The sequence below is a fragment of the Hyperolius riggenbachi genome, chromosome 4 (genome assembly GCF_040937935.1).
Source record: "Hyperolius riggenbachi isolate aHypRig1 chromosome 4, aHypRig1.pri, whole genome shotgun sequence".
NCBI classification, from domain to species: Eukaryota; Metazoa; Chordata; class Amphibia; order Anura; family Hyperoliidae; genus Hyperolius; species Hyperolius riggenbachi.
In genome coordinates, this window is record NC_090649.1 from 397,792,730 (window position 1) to 397,812,166 (window position 19,437).

The window sequence follows — 19,437 nt, forward strand, 5'->3', positions numbered from 1 at the left end:
TGTGGGGTACATTGCAGGGACCAGAGAGAGTTGTACCATTTGGCCTGTTGGAAAACACAATCCCAAATTGCTCCCCCCGCCCCCCATATACACACACACACACACACACACCATTCAATGTAAGGAGCCCGAGGTGAGAGGGATATGGAGGCTGCCATAATTATTTCCTTTTTGGGCCTGCTGATCACCTTGACTGCAGTAGTGTCTGAATCATACACCCGAGGCCAGTTTCACACTGTGGATTGGCGTTAACGGTGCAGCCCGGGGGCACCACCAAAAAAAGCTTTTGAGGATTACTGTGTTAGAATGCTGTAATCCCTGTCTGGAGCCAGCCAAACAGGAAGTGACACTCACTTCCTGTGGCTGAAGATCACTTGTGCGGAATCGTATTGCTAAAATCTGCTTCCGTCCAAGTGTGATGCGTAAGCTTGTGGCGGGCATTTTTAAACATGCGTCGCCATAGACTTACATAACTTTCGGTCTGCTGCAGAACCACAAGGTAATGTAGCTTTGCCCTCGCGTCCCAGATTCAGCAAAATCATCTCACGTCGCATCGTGCCTCACCACTTTGGTATGGAAGGCCCTATAGACTTTCATTGGCCTGCGGTAGGCTGTGGTAAAAATGCCGCAGTGCACCTCCCCAGTGTGAAAGGGCATGTGGTTAATCCATTCAGAGCACTAGATCTGCATGCTAGTTCAGGGTCTGTGACTAAAAGTATGAGATGCAGAGAGGATCCACAGGGAAGCCAGGCAACTTGCATTGTTTAACAAGAAATAAATGTCAGCATCCATATCCCTCTCATCTCAGGTTCCCTTTATTACATAGCCAATATTATGATCATCTCTATTATAACTCCCATATTTAGTTTAAATAAAAAAATAACACTTTTTAGCTTAATAAAGTTTCTCTTTAATCAGATTGTATGGCAAAATATGTCACACTGAATTTTTAGTATGTATATTTTAAAAGCACGCTGTATTTGGCTGTAAGCCTGACAAGGCCTGCGAGGAAACTTTTGGCGTTCTATGCAGTGAATTGAGCATTTTCCAGAACAAACTACAAATCGCTTTCTCCATACAAAGCAGATGAGAAGCAGGAATAATCCAGGGCTCCAGGAACTGAACCACGCCCAGTGTAAGGAGGCATCTTGGAAATACAGTACTGGGCTTGTTCTGGGGGAAGTTCTCTGCGAAGTTCCTCTGGCAATATGTAGAGCTGAAAGGAAAGAAGAGGATAGAATATTGGAGCAGGAGAACACACAAACATATTTCTACAGTGGTAAAACTACATCTGGTGTAAAGTGACTCTATTAGATCTAGAGCATACATGTCAACTCAGGCCCACGGAGCCATCGAATTTGGCCCCCAAGTGGTTTCCCACTTTGCATTATGTTTGGTCCACTCTAGACCTACATTGAAGATAAAGCCCTTAATCATTAGGGAAGCCATATGGGGAGGGGGTCACTGGACACAAGGGAACTGTATAGGGGAGGGAGAAAAGGCATTAGACACCAGGAAACTTAATAAGAGAGGGAGGTTGGCTCACGACTTGGTCCCAGTGTTCAATTCCGGCCCATTTTATTTTTGAGTTTGACACACCTGATTTAGATGATGCTTATTTAAAGAGAAACTCCAACCAAGAATTGAACTTTATCCCAATCAGTAGCTGATACCCCCTTTTACATGAGAAATAGAATGATTTTCACAAACAGACCATCAGGGGGCGCTGTGTGACTAATTTTGTGCTAAAACCCCTCCTACAAGAGGCTCTGAATACTGCGGTACTCCTGGCAAACTGCCACAATGTAACAATGTTCACAGACAGGAAATGGCTGTTTTCAGCTGTCTAACAGCTAGAAACAGTTAAATAACCTGCCCACAGTAACAATGTCACCATGTAATAAATGTCAGAAAGTGAATCAGGGAGAGGAAAGATTTTACAATGAGCAAACACTGACTAAATCATTTATACATAATTATTGTAAAAATGAAGCACTTTTTTTATTACATTATTTTCACTGGAGTTCCTCTTTAAAGGGAACCTTAACTGAATGGGGGGTATAGAGTTTTACTTACCTGGGGCTATTGCCAGCCCCCTGCAGCAGTCCTGTGCCCTCGGCGCCGCTCTGGAATCCTCTGGTCACCCGCTGTCACTTAGTTTTGTTTTTGACGACTCACCAGTCGCCGGCCGCCATGCGTATTATTGGACGCATTCACCAATGCAATTAGCGCTAGATATGCTCAACGCGTATTTTTGTACGCGTTGCGGTCCGCAATAGCGCTAATTGCATTGGTGAATGCGTCCAATAATACGCATGGCAGCCGGCGACTGGTGAGTCGTCAAAAACGAAACTAAGTGACAGCGGGGGACCAGAGGATTCCAGAGCGGCGCCGAGGGCACAGGACTGCTGCAGGGGGCTGGTAATAGCCCCAGGTAAGTAAAACTCTATACCCCCCGTTCAGTTAAGGTTCCCTTTAAAGGGTTAGGATGGAGTAGGCACCCTACAGAAGATTTATTAATTAAAGGACATTTGAACTGAGAAGTATACTGTATGTAGGCTGCCATGTTTATTTCCATTTAACCACTTGAGGACCGCAGTGTTAAACCCCCCTAGTGACCAGGCCATTTTTTACTAATTGGGCCACTGCAGCTTTAAGGCCTAGCTGCAGGGCCGCACAAGTGATTCCCACACAAGTGATTCCCCCTTCCTTTTCTCCCAACAGGGCTCTCTGTTGGTGGGGTCTGATCGCTCCCCAGTTGTTTGTTTTTTTTATAAATATTTGTTTTATTAATTTTTGAATAAATTTACCTATTTTTTAAATTTATTTTATATTCCCCCCTCCCTCCCCCCGTCAGCCAATCAGCATGATCGGCTGTCATCGGCTTCAGCCTATGACAGCCGATCACTACCCTGCCTACAGAGGGGACAGCCGTGTCACACCCCTGTCCCCAGTACACTGCTGCCTTAGATCGCAGCGCTGTACAGGGTTATTAGACGGCGGTTTTGCCTTCTAACAGTCTCCCAGCGCCGACTGCCGCTGGGAGACTGAAGGCTCCGCCTTCCAAGCAGAGATCCACTTGCATCTCCTACTAGCCCCATTGAAAGCCATTCACGCATGGAGTGGTCCTGGGGCTGCTGCCACGCTCACTCCAATTGGCGTGGAGCAGTTGGCAGGTAGTTAAACAATACCAGTAACCAGTGGTGCTCAAATACCCCTTTTCAAAATTCGAGTTAGGTCGAATTCGAATAGTAAATTATTCGAGGTCAGTCGAATATTCGAGTCGAATAATTTTTACTATTCGATTCGACCTCGGAATTCGAGCTCACTATTCGAGTCGGTATTCGAGCTCATTATTCGAGCTGACTATTCGAAATGGCCTTAAATAGCTTCCAACACTTGTTTTGAGGGTGAATGATGCAAGAAACCTCTTTTTTTCCAAGTAACAACAGCAAGTGATTATGTGGGGATGTTCCTTTAAAAAAAAAAAGTTAAAAAGAGAAGTTGTGTCCAGAAATTTGTTCAGTACTGTATATACTTCTTCTTCTTCTTCTTTATCTTCTATATCTTCTTCTTCTTCTTCTTCTATATCTTCTTCTTCTATATCTTCTTCTTCTTTTATATTGTCTTCTTCTTCTTCTTCATCTTCTTCATCATCATCTTCTTCTTCTTCATCTTCTTTTTCTTCATCTTCTTCATCTTCTTCATCTTCTTCTTCATCTTCTTCATCTTCTTCATCTTCTTCTTCATCTTCTTCTTCATCTTCTTCATCTTCTTCTTCTTCTTCATCTTCTTCATCTTCTTCTTCATCTTCTTCATCTTCTTCATCTTCTTCTTCATCTTCTTCATCTTCATCTTCTTCTTCTTCATCTTCTTCTTCATCATCTTCTTCTTCTTCATCTTCTTCATCTTCATCTTCTTCATCTTCATCTTCTTCATCTTCATCTTCTTCTTCTTCATCTTCTTCTTCTTCATCTTCTTCATCTTCTTCATCTTCTTCATCTTCATCTTCTTCATCTTCATCTTCTTCTCCTTCTTCTTCTTCTTCTTCTTCTCCTTCTTCTTCTTCTTCTTCTTCATCTTCTTCTTCTTCATCTTCTTCATCTTCTTCTATATCGTCTTCTTCTTCACTTATTTCTCTTTTCAAATTTTTTTTTTAAAAGAAATGCAGCTATTTTTGAGCGTAACAAATAGCTGGTGGCGCACGCATGTTGGAAGCGCCATTGTATGTGCTCCCTGGCAGTGGAAACACACAGACAGCAGGAGGTAAATTCAGCAGCAGGAGGAGGAGGATGAGTGTGTGGCAGCAGGCAGTCAATGAGGCAGGCAGCGTGACATAATAGCCCTGGTACCTAGCGGTGATACCAGGGCTGTAAATAAACACAGCAGGCAGGAGGTCCCAGACAGCGGTCGTGCAGCCCACATTGTGTCCAATACACAACTGGGACAACACAGTTTTCAACCCGGGCACCTCAGAAAAATTAAACCTTTTTTTTTGTTTGTTTGTTTTTGTTTTGTTTTGACAACAAATTACACAGATATAGCTATTTTTTGACGTAATAGCTGGTGGCAGAGTGGCAGCAGAAGGTAAATCTGTGTACCCTGGCAGTGGGAAACACAGACAGACAGCAGCAGCAGCAGCAGGAGGAATGGAGGAGTAATTATGTGTGCAGCTATTGTTTGACGTAATAGCTGGTGGCAGACTGGCAGCAGAAGGTAATTCTGTGTACCCTGGCAGTGGGAAACACAGACAGACAGCAGCAGCAGGAGGAATGGAGGAGTAGTGTGAGTGTGGCAGCAGGCAGGCAGCGTGACATAATAGCCCTGGTACCTAGCGGTGATACCAGGCCGTAAATGAACACAACAGGAGGTCCCAGACAGCGGTCGTGCAGCCCACATCGTGTCCAATACACAACTGGGACAACACAGTTTTCAACCCGGGCACCTCAGAAAAATTAAACCTTTTTTTTTGTAATGGTTTTGTAGTTTTGGTTTTACAACCAATTACACAGATATAGCTATTTTTTGACGTAATAGCTGGTGGCAGAGTGGCAGCAGAAGGTAAATCTGTGTACCCTGGCAGTGGGAAACACAGACAGACAGCAGAAGGGCAGTACACAGCAGCCCACTGTAGGTGTAAAATGTGTGGCTGCAGGCGACGTAATAGTCAAAGTGAACCAGGCTGGCTTAGTGAGCAGGAGCCAGGAGGTGGTAAAGGGTGGTAAGGCACATTAACGATGGTTCTTAGCCAGTTCATGTCCCCCTCTCGCCGACAACAGGGGCCAGGAACTCGCCTTCCACCCACGCCTGGTTCATCTTGAGAAACGTCAGTCTGTCCACAGACTTGTGAGACAGACGTGAGCGTTTCTCGGTGACCACACCACCAGCTGCACTGAAGCAGCACTCGGACAGCACGCTGGAAGGGGGGCAGGACAGCACTTCCAGGGCGTACTGTGCCAGCTCGCTCCAGATCTCCAGGCGCTTGACCCAATACTCCATGGGATCAACAGGGGCATCGCTGTCAAGCCCGCTGTAGGACCCCATGTAGTCAGCCACCATGCGGGTCAGGCGCTGGCTGTGACCGGTGGAGGATGCTGCTGCATGCACCTCCTCTCTAGTCACTGCTGCCGGAGCCTCTACAGTCCTGTAGAGCTCGTGGCTGAGAGACAGCAGGTCTGTGGGGCGCTTGCTGCTGGATGCAGGCACCTGCTGCTGCCTCTGTGCTGGCTGCTGGACAGTGGGGGTGGAAGGCTGGGGGAAGGCTTCCTCCAAGCGCTCAACAAGGGCCTGCTGCAAGCTCCTTATTTGTTGCGCTGGGTCTCCTCCTGCAGGCGGCAGGAACTGGCTCAACTTCCCCTTGAGGCGTGGGTCCAACATCATGCTGATCCAGATGTCCTCCCTCTGCTTCATCTGGATCACCCTGGGGTCTCTGCGCAGGCACGTCAGCATGTGCGCTGCCATTGGGAAGAGGCGGGCCACGTCTGCTGGCACATCGACGGCAGTGCTGCTGTCCTCATCCTCCTCCTCTGCCTCGTCAGCCTCATCCTCTCTCCACCCCCGCACCAACTCAGCTGCACTGTGCTGCTCCCCCTCATCAGCAGCAAGGTCAGGGACCTCCACCAAGTCCTCCTCCTCCTCCCCCTCAGAGGTGGACTGTGCAGCTGCTTGCCGCTCCTGCTGGTCCAAGGCTGCCGCTCCCTGTTCCAGCAAAGCATCGAGGGCCCTGTTCAGCAGACAAACCAGGGGCACCCACTCGCAGACCATAGCATGGTCCCTGCTCACCATGTTAGTGGCCTGCAGAAAGGGAGCCAGCACTAAGCACACCTGCTGCATGTGCCTCCAGTCATCATCGGGGACGATGGACGGGATGTTGCTGGTCTTGTCCCTTCTCTGAGCGGTGGAAACAGTGGCCAGGGCAAGGTACTGTTTGACAGCGCGCTTCTGTTCAACCAGACGCTCCAACATCGCCAGGGTGGAGTTCCAGCGAGTCGGAACGTCAAGGATCAGCCGATGGCGTGGCAGATCCAGCTCCTTTTGCACGTCTTCCAGGCTCGCACAGGCTGCAGCCGAGCGCCGGAAGTGACGCACAACGTTCCTTGCCGTTTCCAGCAGTTGGCCCATCCCCTGGTAGGTGCGCAAGAACTTCTGCACCACCAGGTTCAGCACGTGGGCAAGACAGGGGATGTGGGTCAGGTTTCCCCTGTCTATTGCGGCAACCAGATTGGCCCCATTGTCGGCCACCACCTCTCCGACTCTGAGGCCTCTGGGGGTCAGCCAAATCCTCTCCTGCTCCTGGAGTTTGTCCAACACATGGGTTGCCGTCAGCTTCCCAAGGCTGACCAAGTGCAGCAGCGCTTGGCAGTGGCGGGCCTTCACGCTGCTGCTGAGGCGGGGGGTTTGGCCAGGTGTGCCGGAGGATGGCAGAGGATCGGAGGAACCTGCTGCAGTTCCCCTGACCCTGCGGGGTGGCACCACCCACTGTGTTGCTGCTGCTGCTGTGCCCGCTGCTGCTCTCCCATCCTCACCCCCTTCCACCAAGCTGACCCAGTGGACAGTGAAGGACAGGTAGCGGCCTGTCCCGAAGCGGCTGCTCCAGGAGTCCATGGTGACGTGGACCCTTTCACCAACCGCGTGCTCCAGCCCTCGCTCCACATTGGCCATCACAAAGCGGTGCAGTGCAGGAATGGCCTTGCGGGAGAAAAAGTGTCTGCTGGGGAGCTGCCAGTCTGGGGCTGCGCAAGCAAGCAGCGCACGAATGTCGCTCCCCTCCTGCACGAGCGTGTACGGCAGGAGTTGGGAGCACATGGCCCGTGCCAGCAAGCCGTTCAGCTGCCGCACGCGACGGCTGCTGGGAGGCAGAGCCCTAACCACCCCCTGGAAGGACTCGCTCAAAAGGCTCTGGCGTGGCCTTTTGCTGGCACGGGAATCAGCAGACACAGCGGAGGAGGCCACTGAGGACTGGCTGCCAGAACAGGCCTCAGTGTCGGCGGCAGGAGTTGCAGAGGGGGGAGGAGCAGTGCGTTTCCGCACTCCTGCTGGTGCTGCTGGAGGAGCAGGAGGGCGGGTGGCTGCTGTTGCTGCTGCTGCTGCTGCTGCTGAAGGCTGTGCAGTGATGGGTGTGGTGCCACTGCCAGCACCAGATGCCTTCAGCCTCTGGAACTCCTCATGCTGGTGGAAATGTTTCGCAGCAAGGTGGTTGATGAGCGAGCTGGTGCTGAACTTTAAGGGGTCTGCACCTCTGCTCAACTTCCGCTGACAGTGGTTGCAAGTGGCGTACTTGCTGTACACAGTGGGCATGGTGAAATATCGCCAGATTGGTGACAGAAACATCCCCCTACGGCATGGAAGCGCTGCTGCCTGTCTCCCTGTGGTGGTTGGGGGGGGGGCTTGGGTGCGGCTGGTGGTGGTACTGGCAGATGCTGCTGCTGCTGCTGCTGAGCCTGAGACACCAGCAGGCTGTGGGACCTGCCTACTGCTGCCAATGCTTGCAATGATGCGCCTCCTTGCAAGGCCCACAAGCGCATCCTCCTCCTCAGAGCTGCTGAGGACGACATCCCCTGGAGGTGGTGGCACCCAGTCTCTGTCTGTCACCGGGTCATCATCATCCTCCCCCTCCTGAAACATGTCCTGCTGGGATGATGACCCCCCAAACTCCTCTCCTGATGCATGGATGGGCTGCTTGACTGTCGCCACAGTCTTGCTGTCCAATCCCTCATCCCCCAAAGTGCCCATCAGCATCTCCTCCTCAAGATCGCCAACAACAGCAGACAATTTACTCATGATGCCTGGGGTCAAAAGACTGCTGAATGACAGGTCGGCGAGTGACGGTGAACTGGCCTCCTCCCCAGACCCTGCTGGGCGGCTGCTGCGAACAGGGGTGGTGGTGGTGGTGGTGAGGGTGGAGGCCTCAGATGCAGAGCTGATGGCGGGCTGCTCATCCTCCGTCATGAGTTGCACCACAGTGTCTGCATGCTTTTCCTCAATGGGACGTTTCCGACCCGGCTGGAGGAAAATCGGAGCAGGTGCTACACGCTGCTGCTGCTGTGTCTCTGCAGCGTGAGTTGCAGATGCTCCTGCTGGGCGGCGCCCAAGGCGTCCACGGCCAGTGGCTATGGGAGGAATGTTAGCCACTGACGCTGCTGCTGCGGAACTGTGCATGGTGGCGCGGCCGCGGCCTGCCACAATGCTGCTCCCTCTCCTCCTGATTCCCTTGCTGCCCTTCCCCTTGCCCAAACCGCGCTGGCTGCCACTTCCAGACATCTTCGATGTTTTGGGCGTATAGACAAAAGTTTTTTTAAAAGGGCGGGTGAAAAGTGGGGTACTTTAATGGAGTGGGTTGGTGGGTGAGGTGACTGAGTGAGTGTCCCTAGTACAGTAAGTAAGTAGTAACAGTCAGGAAGTACAACTAGCAGTTACAATAATCAGTAGTAATCACAAGTAAATTTAGTGTGTGTACACTACAGACAGTGAGTGCACGCACGCGCAAACACGCGCAGGAGCTAGCCTATGAACAGTGACTGAGTGAGTGTCCCTAGTACAGTAAGTAAGTAAGTAGTAACAGTCAGTAAGTACAACTAACTAATTACAATAATCAATCAGTAATCAGAAGGAAATAGAGTGTGTGTAGTGTGTGTACACAGACAGTGAGTGCACACACGCAGGAGCTAGTAGCCTATGAACAGTGACTGAGTGTCCTAGACTCCTAGTACAGTAAGAGTAAGTAGTAACAGTAAGTACAACTAACTAATTACAATAAGCAATCAGTTATCAGAAGGAAATAGAGTGTGTGACTGTGTGTAGTGTGTGTACACAGACAGTGAGTGCACACACGCAGGAGCTAGTAGCCTATGAACAGTGACTGAGTGTCCTAGACTCCTAGTACAGTAAGAGTAAGTAGTAACAGTAAGTACAACTAACTAATTACAATAAGCAATCAGTTATCAGAAGGAAATAGAGTGTGTGTAGTGTGTGTACACAGACAGTGAGTGCACACACGCAGGAGCTATTAGCCTATGAACAGTGACTGAGTGTCCTAGACTCCTAGTACAGTAAGAGTAAGTAGTAACAGTAAGTACAACTAACTAATTACAATAAGCAATCAGTTATCAGAAGGAAATAGAGTGTGTGTAGTGTGTGTACACAGACAGTGAGTGCACACACGCAGGAGCTAGTAGCCTATGAACAGTGACTGAGTGTCCTAGACTCCTAGTACAGTAAGAGTAAGTAGTAACAGTAAGTACAACTAACTAATTACAATAAGCAATCAGTTATCAGAAGCAAATAGAGTGTGTGTAGTGTGTGTACACAGACAGTGAGTGCACACACGCAGGAGCTAGTAGCCTATGAACAGTGACTGAGTGTCCTAGACTCCTAGTACAGTAAGAGTAAGTAGTAACAGTAAGTACAACTAACTAATTACAATAAGCAATCAGTTATCAGAAGGAAATAGAGTGTGTGTAGTGTGTGTACACAGACAGTGAGTGCACACACGCAGGAGCTAGTAGCCTATGAACAGTGACTGAGTGTCCTAGACTCCTAGTACAGTAAGAGTAAGTAGTAACAGTAAGTACAACTAACTAATTACAATAAGCAATCAGTTATCAGAAGGAAATAGAGTGTGTGTAGTGTGTGTACACAGACAGTGAGTGCACACACGCAGGAGCTAGTAGCCTATGAACAGTGACTGAGTGTCCTAGACTCCTAGTACAGTAAGAGTAAGTAGTAACAGTAAGTACAACTAACTAATTACAATAAGCAATCAGTTATCAGAAGGAAATAGAGTGTGTGTAGTGTGTGTACACAGACAGTGAGTGCACACACGCAGGAGCTAGTAGCCTATGAACAGTGACTGAGTGTCCTAGACTCCTAGTACAGTAAGAGTAAGTAGTAACAGTAAGTACAACTAACTAATTACAATAAGCAATCAGTTATCAGAAGGAAATAGAGTGTGTGTAGTGTGTGTACACAGACAGTGAGTGCACACACGCAGGAGCTAGTAGCCTATGAACAGTGACTGAGTGTCCTAGACTCCTAGTACAGTAACTAACTAACAACAATATAGGTGTGTATAGGAGGTGTATGTGAGCAAAAACGCTAGGTAAATGACCACAATAGAGCTCTTGCTAAGCCAAAGCACAAAGGAGCAACTCTCTCTCTGTACAAGTCTCAGGCAAGCACGGAGAAACCTAACATGGCGGCCGCTATTTATAGGGTAGGGGCTGGCCAGGGTCCCCCTCTGTGATTGGCTGCCGTCAGAGGGCCTGGGAGCCCTCTGATTGGCTCTAAGGACATCAATCTGGGCTATGACGCTATTCGAGCTCGGTACCGAGCTCGAATAGCGCCGTTTTGCTCGAATAGCTCGAATAGTGAATGGGCTATTCGAGTGTACTCGAATAGCCCATTCGAATAGCTACAGCTATTCGGAGCTCGAATACCGAGCTCGAATAGCTGGAAAAGAGCTCGAATATTCGAGCTACTCGAATATTCGAGCTCTGCTGAGCACCACTGCCAGTAACCTGGCAGTCCTGCTGATCTTTCCTGAATTACACAATTGAAACAAGTATGTGGCTAATCCAGTCAAACTTCAGATCTGATCAGAAGGACAGCCAGCAAACTGGCATAAATAAACATGGCAGCCTCTATATCCCTCTTACTTCAGGCATTCTTTAAAAGCTGGTTAAATTGTCCCAAGGGCGCTCCTAGCCATTACATGCACATCTTTTGATGTTCATTGACCTGAAGAAACAGGCTCAGACCCGTGAAAAGTATCATCCTGTATTATTATTGTTCACATGACGTCATCGGACAGTATCCCTGAGCTTGTTCCGTTCCTTCTTCCCGAGCGAACCGCTCGGGCTCTCTTTAGAAAGTGTGTGGAAAAGGATGAGCCAGTACAAACAGTTCAACTGTGCAGTCTATTAGTCTCCTAGTCAGAAATTAACCACCACTTGGTTGCAATATTTGTTATTGTTCAGTTGCTATTCAGTTATGTCCAACTATTTGCAACTTCATGGACTACAGCATGGCTGCCCCTCATTCACTGCTGTCTTTTGAAGCTTGTCTGAAGATGGGAATACACTGGTCGATCCGATTAGCCGCCGGATCGACTCCCGCCGCGTCCCCATGCGCGTGGATCGATTACCGCTCGTCCCTGCCGGGGATCGAGCGGGCAGGGGTCGAGCAGCCTGATCGGACCAGCTGAATATTATCAGCTGGCCAGATCAGTTGCTCGATACACGGTACAGAAACGTACCGTGTATCCCCAGCATAAGTTCATGTTTGTTGCTTCCATGATACCATCTTGCCATTTCCTTCTCTTCCATTCCCTTCCTTCTTTTGCCCTCAATCTTTCCCATCAGGGTCTTCTTTAATGAATCCTGATTTTTCATTATTGCCCTGACTCAATTCATTTTTCTCTTAAGATTTCTCCTAGGAGATATTTTCATACCTTATCAATAAAATGCTTTTTAACCTCTGCAGGACCATAGGCTTACACCCCCTAGTGACCAGGCTATTTTTTTAAATTTAGGCCACTGCAGCTTTAAAGGCTCGCAGCAGAGCCGAACAACTCAGTACACAAGTGATGCTCCCCTCTACCCCCCCCCCCCCCCCCCCGTTTTCTACCCACCAACAGTGCTTTCTGTTGGTGGGCTCTGATTGCTGCAGGGATGTTTGTTTATTTATTTATTATTTATTTATTTATTTTTGCAATAAATGTTAGTATTTTTAATTTATTTTTTCTTATCCCCTCCCTCCTTTCCCCCGCTAGCCAATGGCAGCGATCGGCTGTCTATGACAGATGATCGATTTTGTGCCTCCCACAGGAGACAGCGGAGTGACATAGCTGTCCCCAGTACAGCGCTGCCTTAGATCGCAGCAATGTACAATGTAAATAGATGGTGGTTTTGCCGTTTAACAGGCTTCCCTTCAAATTGGCCCTAGACCAGTCCTGGTCAAACTATGGCCTGCGGGCCAGATACAGCCGCATACGCTGTACATCGGGCTCCTTCCCTGCAGAGTTGCGAGCGGGGTGAATGGGAATATTCTCACCTAATCGCTGCTTCCAGCATCAGGTCTCCATGGCAAGAGCGGCGTCATGTGACATGCCGTCAGGACGTGCCAGCTTTTTTTTTTATCTTTCTATTCAATTTCTCACAGCTCACTGTGTAACAAGGCATTTACCCTTTTTCCACTAATTAAAAAAGTAAAAATAAATACTGTGAAGGTTTGCAGTTTTCTCCACTCAGTATAACAACTCCCTAGAAATAATTAGTAGAAGCTTTTGCCAATTTATTATCACAATTATTATTATCATCATTATTATTATTATACCAAAAACAACATTCAACTAACCTTATCAGTTGCAAGAATCCTGAATGCAGCAATCACTTGTTCTGAAGAATCTGTTTCAGCCGTTTCACGAGTCATGAAGTCAATGAAGGATTGGAAAGAAACTGTTCCTGTTCCATTAGGATCAACTAGGACCATAATTCGGGCAAATTCTGCCTCTCCCTTTAAACAATAAACTATGGTTAGGTGAAACTATAAGTAAAAACAGTACATGGTATTAAGTGACTGATATCATACTATTGCTGCTTACAGCATTAACAGCAGATTTTCCTTTTTTGCTCAACAGAAAGGGGATTTACCAGGACTAAAGCCTCATACCTACGCTAGTCTAAACTCCGCTGTGGCGCATGATAATGACCGACATAGGCGAGAATCGGATGTCAGACCAGCAAGTGTACAGGGATGCACGGCGATAAATATGCGGCATTGTTCACACCACCGCCCGCCGGAAGCCACTCCATCACACATGCTTGTTGTCCCTCCGCCCCACCCTCCATAGCAACAGACATGTTGTCAGACAGAGGCTGCCTCTGTCGCCTGGCAGAGATTGGTACCCAATCCCTTGGCCAACAGAGATCTGCAACACAGAGATTTTTTGCACTAAGTATTATAGTGGCCAGTCTTTCTTTGACGAGCCCATGCTGCATGCTTGTTCAGGGTCGATGGGTAAAAGTATTAGAGGCAGAGGATCGGCAGGACCGCCAGGCAACCGGTATTACTTAAAAGGATATAAATATGGCAGCCTTCAATAGCCCTCTTACTACAGTTGTCCTTTAACTCTTACTTTTCACAAAAAAGGACCACTTCAGGTGCTTAGACCATTAGATATAGGTAAATCAAATGGAAGAAAGCACTACATTATTATTTTTTAGGATTTATCTAACCATTACAGGTTCATGTGACACCTACCAGGTCGTAGCCCATCGAGATGAGACAAGCCCTGAAGTCATCATGATCCATCAGTCCATTCTTTCGCTGTTGGGAGAAATGGTTTTCTCAGTATAAAATTAAGTATTTAATGAAATGCATACATTGAGGATACAGTTCTAGATTTTTAAAGTTGCCAAAAATATAACATGATGAATACATTGGAAGTGTTTCTTTGATGAAACCATTCTAGTTGCCAGAACAGTCTTATTATCAATAAAATAAATAAATAAATAGTTTTGGCGTGGTAGTGTATTCCCCTTTCAATGAGTGCTTAAAAGTAGCTTTTACTGATGTAGCTTAGCAACTCAGTGGTATTTGTTCAGATGTTTCTCCTTTCGGAGAGGATTAGCAGTATTTATTTCCAACAGTATTGTGAGAATACTAGTTGTACAAATTGGTACTAATTGTACCTTTTACATTTACTGAAATTGCACAATACAATCTGATAACATTTGTAAAGCGCTTTTCTCCCATAGGATATAAAGCGCATAGTTATGTCTCAGAGACTTAAGACAAGGTTGCAGGCTGCCCTGTGTTACAGAGGAAATAGTCAGGTGTTCATAAATGCCAGACTAAACTGGTAGCTTTTCAGTTTAGACTTAAAAACTTCCAGGGATGGAGCTGTCCTTATTAGGTGTGGCAGGGAGTTCCAAAGTGTAGGGGTAGCATGACAGAAGGCTCAGTCTCCAATGGTTTTGAAGTGGACTCTGGGGGTGACCAATGTATTACATCCTTTTGAACTAAGATTGTGGGCTGTGTGATGCAGTTGCAACAAGGCCCAGATTGCGCAAGGATATGAATGTCAATAAGTCAATCTTAAATGTAATTCTCCATTTTTTCGGTAGCCAGTGGAGTGAGCAAAGGGATGGTGTTATGTGGCAATGGTGGGGTTGGCTAGTTACCAGCCTTGTGGCGGCAATCTGTACTAGTTGCAAGGTTGTGCTTGAACTGTCATTTATTTTTCCCAATGATCCAGGTGATATCTTTTTTTTCTCCCTGTGCAGTAGCGGTGAAGTATTTTGCACTGACCATGACAGCAGGACTAAGAAAACAATCTATAGTCTATATAGATTCCATTATGTTGAGTTTGGAGAAGGCACTAAGCATTAGCAATGTGATTGCCAAATACTTGGGCACTTTGGATGTTCAGTGCAGTTTTCACCAGTGTTAATGTTATTTCTCCCTTGTCAATCAGTTACTCTTAACTTGACCCACCAAGTGAAGAGGCCCTAACTGACAGCTAACCCTAACCTCCCAACAACGTTAAAGGCTCTTTTCCACTATAGAACGCAGTCACAATCGCGCTAAGATGTGGGTGGCCATCATGATCTTCACACCCATAACAAGTGTAGCCACAAAACACCAGATCTGAAGACGTCACTAGAGCGGCGCTCAGACCCTATTGGATAAGCGGAGGACGCGTACCCAGTACGCGCTCCGCAGATGTAAACATTAACTCAAATGTGCTGGCGTGTCAGCTGACTAACTGACACGCTATTGAGTGATTGGTTTTTGTTTCAATTCTGCTTTGTGTTGATTGGTTAGTCCTGGTATTTAAACTCAGAGAGCGCCCCCAGTCATCGCCCGTGATAGCATTAGCTGTGGCTTGTTGCTGGGTATGCGCTCTCTTCCTGATTGATACCTGTTGCCGATTACTGCTTGTATCCTGACCTTGCTAACCTCTGATTGATTCCTGTTGCCGACTATTGCTTGTATCCTGACCTTGCTAACCTCTGATTGATTCCTGTTGCCGACTATTGCTTGTATCCTGACCACGCTAACCTCTGATTGATTCCTGTTGCCCACTACTGCCTGATACCTGGACTTCTCTTGCTGGCTGCCTGGATTGACCTCTGCTTGGACACGGACTTGCATGAACCCTGCCTGTACCGACCTCAGCTTCCCTTGACTACGCTATCTCTGGAAAGTATATCTGGACTGCCTTGTCACTCTGGAACATCTGTCTCTGCAGTCATCTGACTGATTGTCTGGATTGCCTCATCTCCTAGGCCTCAGGTGACTATATACATATACTTGTGAATACTGTGCCCATTGCATTGCTAAGTTATCAGAATCTGTTGGTGGATTGCTATCTGTCAGTCTGTATGCTACATCTACCTGCAGGGTGTATTGTAGTATTGTATTAGGTAGGAGTTTCCACAGGCGTTACGGGCTGGGCTATAGGTCAGTCATATGGGCATACATTCTGACCTATAGTCATTGACCAGACAAGCCTGACGCCCCTATTGCGTTTGAAGCAGAGAGAAATAAGAAAAGGGGATACATGGCAGTGACTGCAAGCCAGATAACTAGAGATTAAGGTGTTGGGGGAGGGGGGGGGGGGGTTGGGGGCCCTAGGGCGTCTCTTAGTCTAATAGCAAACAGTGGGTGACGGCTGGGGTGGGAGGGATGTAGGTGCGCACTTTTGTGTCTCGGCCTTGGGTGCTGGAGGACCTTGCCCCAGCTCTGCACTGTCTTATCAAAAGTGTGCTTGGGCTAGAAACATGTATATAACCATGGGAGAACAGAAACAACACTACTCAATTAAAGTTTGAAAAAAATTATATACAGGATTTCTACTATGATGTGATCAAATGCTAATGCAATACGTTATGATAGTCCAGTACAATTAGAAGCACATAAAAAAATGGCCGCTCCTCCTCTTTTGGTAAAACAGGGTGACTCCTGCGGAACTAGTGTGGTCTGTCGGAGAGCCCCCCGTCCATCTCTGCCTACACGCCTTGCCCGCTCTGCATCTGGTTATCCCTCTGGGCTGTGTCTTCCTTCCTTATGCACTTTATAGGCTGCTCCATGTGTATAATTCAGGTTTGGTTTGCACGCACTGAGATATAATTGTATTGTTTGAGATTTTGCTTTGCACATTGATTTTCTTGTTTTTTGATTATGATTTGACTACAGCACTTACACATTGCACTATCACCTTATATCACTGTGAATTTCATTTTGAACCTCTGATGCTGACAGAATGTTGAAGTCGGCAGCAATATTATACTAGGTTATTGTGTCATGGCAAAGATTTTTATTGGAGTATTTTATGTTTTTTTTTTTGTGTTGTACTATCATAAGGTATTCCATTAGCATTTGATCATCCTACCTAAGAAAACCCCTGTGTCCCTGCATCCTCCTCCTGTGTCCGTGCTTTTTCGCAATGTGCATGTGTGGGACGGGGGCGGCCGTTAGAGCAAGAGGAGGGCGGGGCCAGGGGGATGGGCGTGTGCGCGCTCAGTGCGCGCGCTGACATGCGGCATTGACGGAGAGGTTGTTAGGGACGCCTAGAGCCCGTTATTGTAATGGGCTTAGGCCTACTAGTGTTTCAATAAAGATCCTGTATATAATTTTTTGCAAACTTTCTTTCTGAGGTGCAGTTTTTTGGGCTTTCTGTTCTTCCCTGGAAAGCAATCACCAACACTTAATGCATTGGTGGTAGTTTGAAATGTCCCACCTGCAATATACCACAATTATAATATTTTTTTACACAAGAATACTAGACTGCAAATCAGTGGTGTAACTACAATTCATGGGCCCTCCAGTGGATCTTTGATGAAGCAACCCAATGTTTACACCCCTTCCCTTGCCTCCCCTTGGTGCCCTTCACGGCCTCGGGGTCCATCTCACAAGGGTCATAAAACAAGGGTGGCCATCATGATCTTCACACCCATAACAAGTGTAGCCACAAAACACCAGATCTGAAGTAAAGTCAGGAAAGGTATAGAGAAAGGAAAGCTTAGTAGTTGGGGCCTCCTACAGCTCTGGGCCCCTCTGCGATTGCAGGTGCTGCTCCCTTCTTGTTATGCCCCTGCTGCAAATCTTGTTTCTCCACGAAAAAGCAATGAAGCTGAGGAAAAAAAAATATTTAAAGGCTTAATTTAAGAAAACTAGGCTTCCAACCTCCCCACTTACTTTGTCGAAATGATTGAATGATGAGCGGAATTCATTAATCTGCTGCTGTGTAATGCCCTTAGCATCCCTTGTGAGCATCTGAGTTTCGATCTCATTGATGGTCCGAGCAATCGTGGTAAGCAGGAGCTCCCAGCCCACACGGATGTGCTGCATGAACACAAACATCAAGTTATGTTACATCACTGGAAATAGCTTGTTGCATAAACAGTACATCCAAAAGTTCACCATTGATAAACCTGTACAGAAGAGTAGTGCCTGGGAGTCTGGAAATGCTTCATCAGCACTATGTACACCCCTGAGCTGCTAGCTTTTTCTGGGTACTCCAGAGGATCCTCAAACAGAAGAGAGGAAGGAGATGGGCACAGCTGCTAAAATACCCTTTATTGTGGCTGGGTTGACACAAAAAGCTTACAGCAGTGGGGGAAAGGACAAGTCTGACAGCTGTTTCGCAGGGACTATCCCTGCTTCATCAGAGAGGTCTCTGATGAAGCAGGGATAGTCCCTGCGAAACAGCTGTCAGACTTGTCCTTTTCCCCACTGCTGTAAGCTTTTTGTGTCAACCCAGCCACAATAAAGGGTATTTTAGCAGCTGTGCCCATCTCCTTCCTCTCTTCTGTTTGAAATCGTGGACTACCATTGGAGCACGCTGCAGGTAAGCCCAGTGTGGCAGTATCCACCCCTGCTGCATTTTGTGCAAGTGCTTTTTTTTCTCTTCATATTCGCATTCCTCAGGATCCTGCTTGGCATTGTCACAGCACAGCATTGATTATCAACGTGACAGCACTGGGAGATTGTGGGTGGTGGTGGAAAAGTATATCTGCTGAAGCTTACATTTTTGAAATGTGAGGAACAAGTAAGTGGTATTTGCCTAGTTAGCATATGATAGTTTATTTGGAAGACGGTCTTAAAAGAACTTCACATGAACTCAATTAAAAGCATCAGCTGACAGATATGCTGACTTTAGAAAGATCTTTTTATACATGATCTTCCCACAAATATCCATGCTTCAACTGCATAATTGTGCTTGTCTTTGGCTACAGAGCGGGATGTCCGAAGAGCTTGAGATAAATTCTGAGGGTCTTTCACACTGGGGCGGTGCGCTGTATCAAATTAACGCACTGCTACCACACTCCAATGCAAACATATGGGGAAAAACTCATTACCTAACGTCACAATGTGGTCCGCTGGAAGTGCTCGATCTGATAGGCTCCAGAATTACGTTACCGTGCATCTTCTGCGGCGACTAGAGGTGATCTGCGTCGGCCCGGAAGTCATGTTAGTCTTTGGCGACGAGGGGATTTTTAATAACCATATTTTTACATTACGCTTTTGTGCACTTCCACATACCCTGAAGCAGGAAGTGACCGTAAGCGTGTCACTTCCTGCTTGGCCAGATGCCAGATGGGGAATACCGCGTAGTAACACGGTATTCCCCAAAGGCCTGTTTTTGGCGGTGTGGTGCAGCTGTCGCACTACCGGCCTGATGCTTATCTCTCATGAACTAGGGATATCTTAGGAAAGTCTGGACAATCAGCTCTTTTATGTAGGATAGGCAGGGAATGGCACACAAACTCAGAGTAAAGCATTGTACACAGGTACGAGGCATGTTACCTGGATGGGATCGGGAACCCATCCCTCGGGCAACATTGTAAACAGGCTAGTGACATGTTCTGTTCCTATGTGGGGGGTGAAGGACCAATGGAGGGGTGTGGAAGTGACATCACGTGGCAGACAGGG

The 19,437-nt window shown here is 47.3% G+C and overlaps 1 protein-coding gene across 1 annotated transcript in view; it reads right to left on the bottom strand.

Annotated features, from left to right (window-relative positions):
- Nucleotides 1-886: 886 nt before the first annotated feature.
- The window catches only part of ACTN2 (actinin alpha 2), a 108,250-nt gene continuing 89,699 nt past the window's right edge, over nucleotides 887-19,437 (bottom strand). The window contains exons 18-21 of the mRNA XM_068232256.1: nucleotides 17,701-17,847; nucleotides 13,759-13,824; nucleotides 12,853-13,011; nucleotides 887-1,216 (exon numbers count right to left, since the gene is read on the bottom strand). Coding sequence (XP_068088357.1) covers nucleotides 1,058-1,216; nucleotides 12,853-13,011; nucleotides 13,759-13,824; nucleotides 17,701-17,847 — 531 coding nt within the window. The 3' untranslated portion in view covers nucleotides 887-1,057. The remainder of the gene's footprint in view (nucleotides 1,217-12,852; nucleotides 13,012-13,758; nucleotides 13,825-17,700; nucleotides 17,848-19,437) is intronic.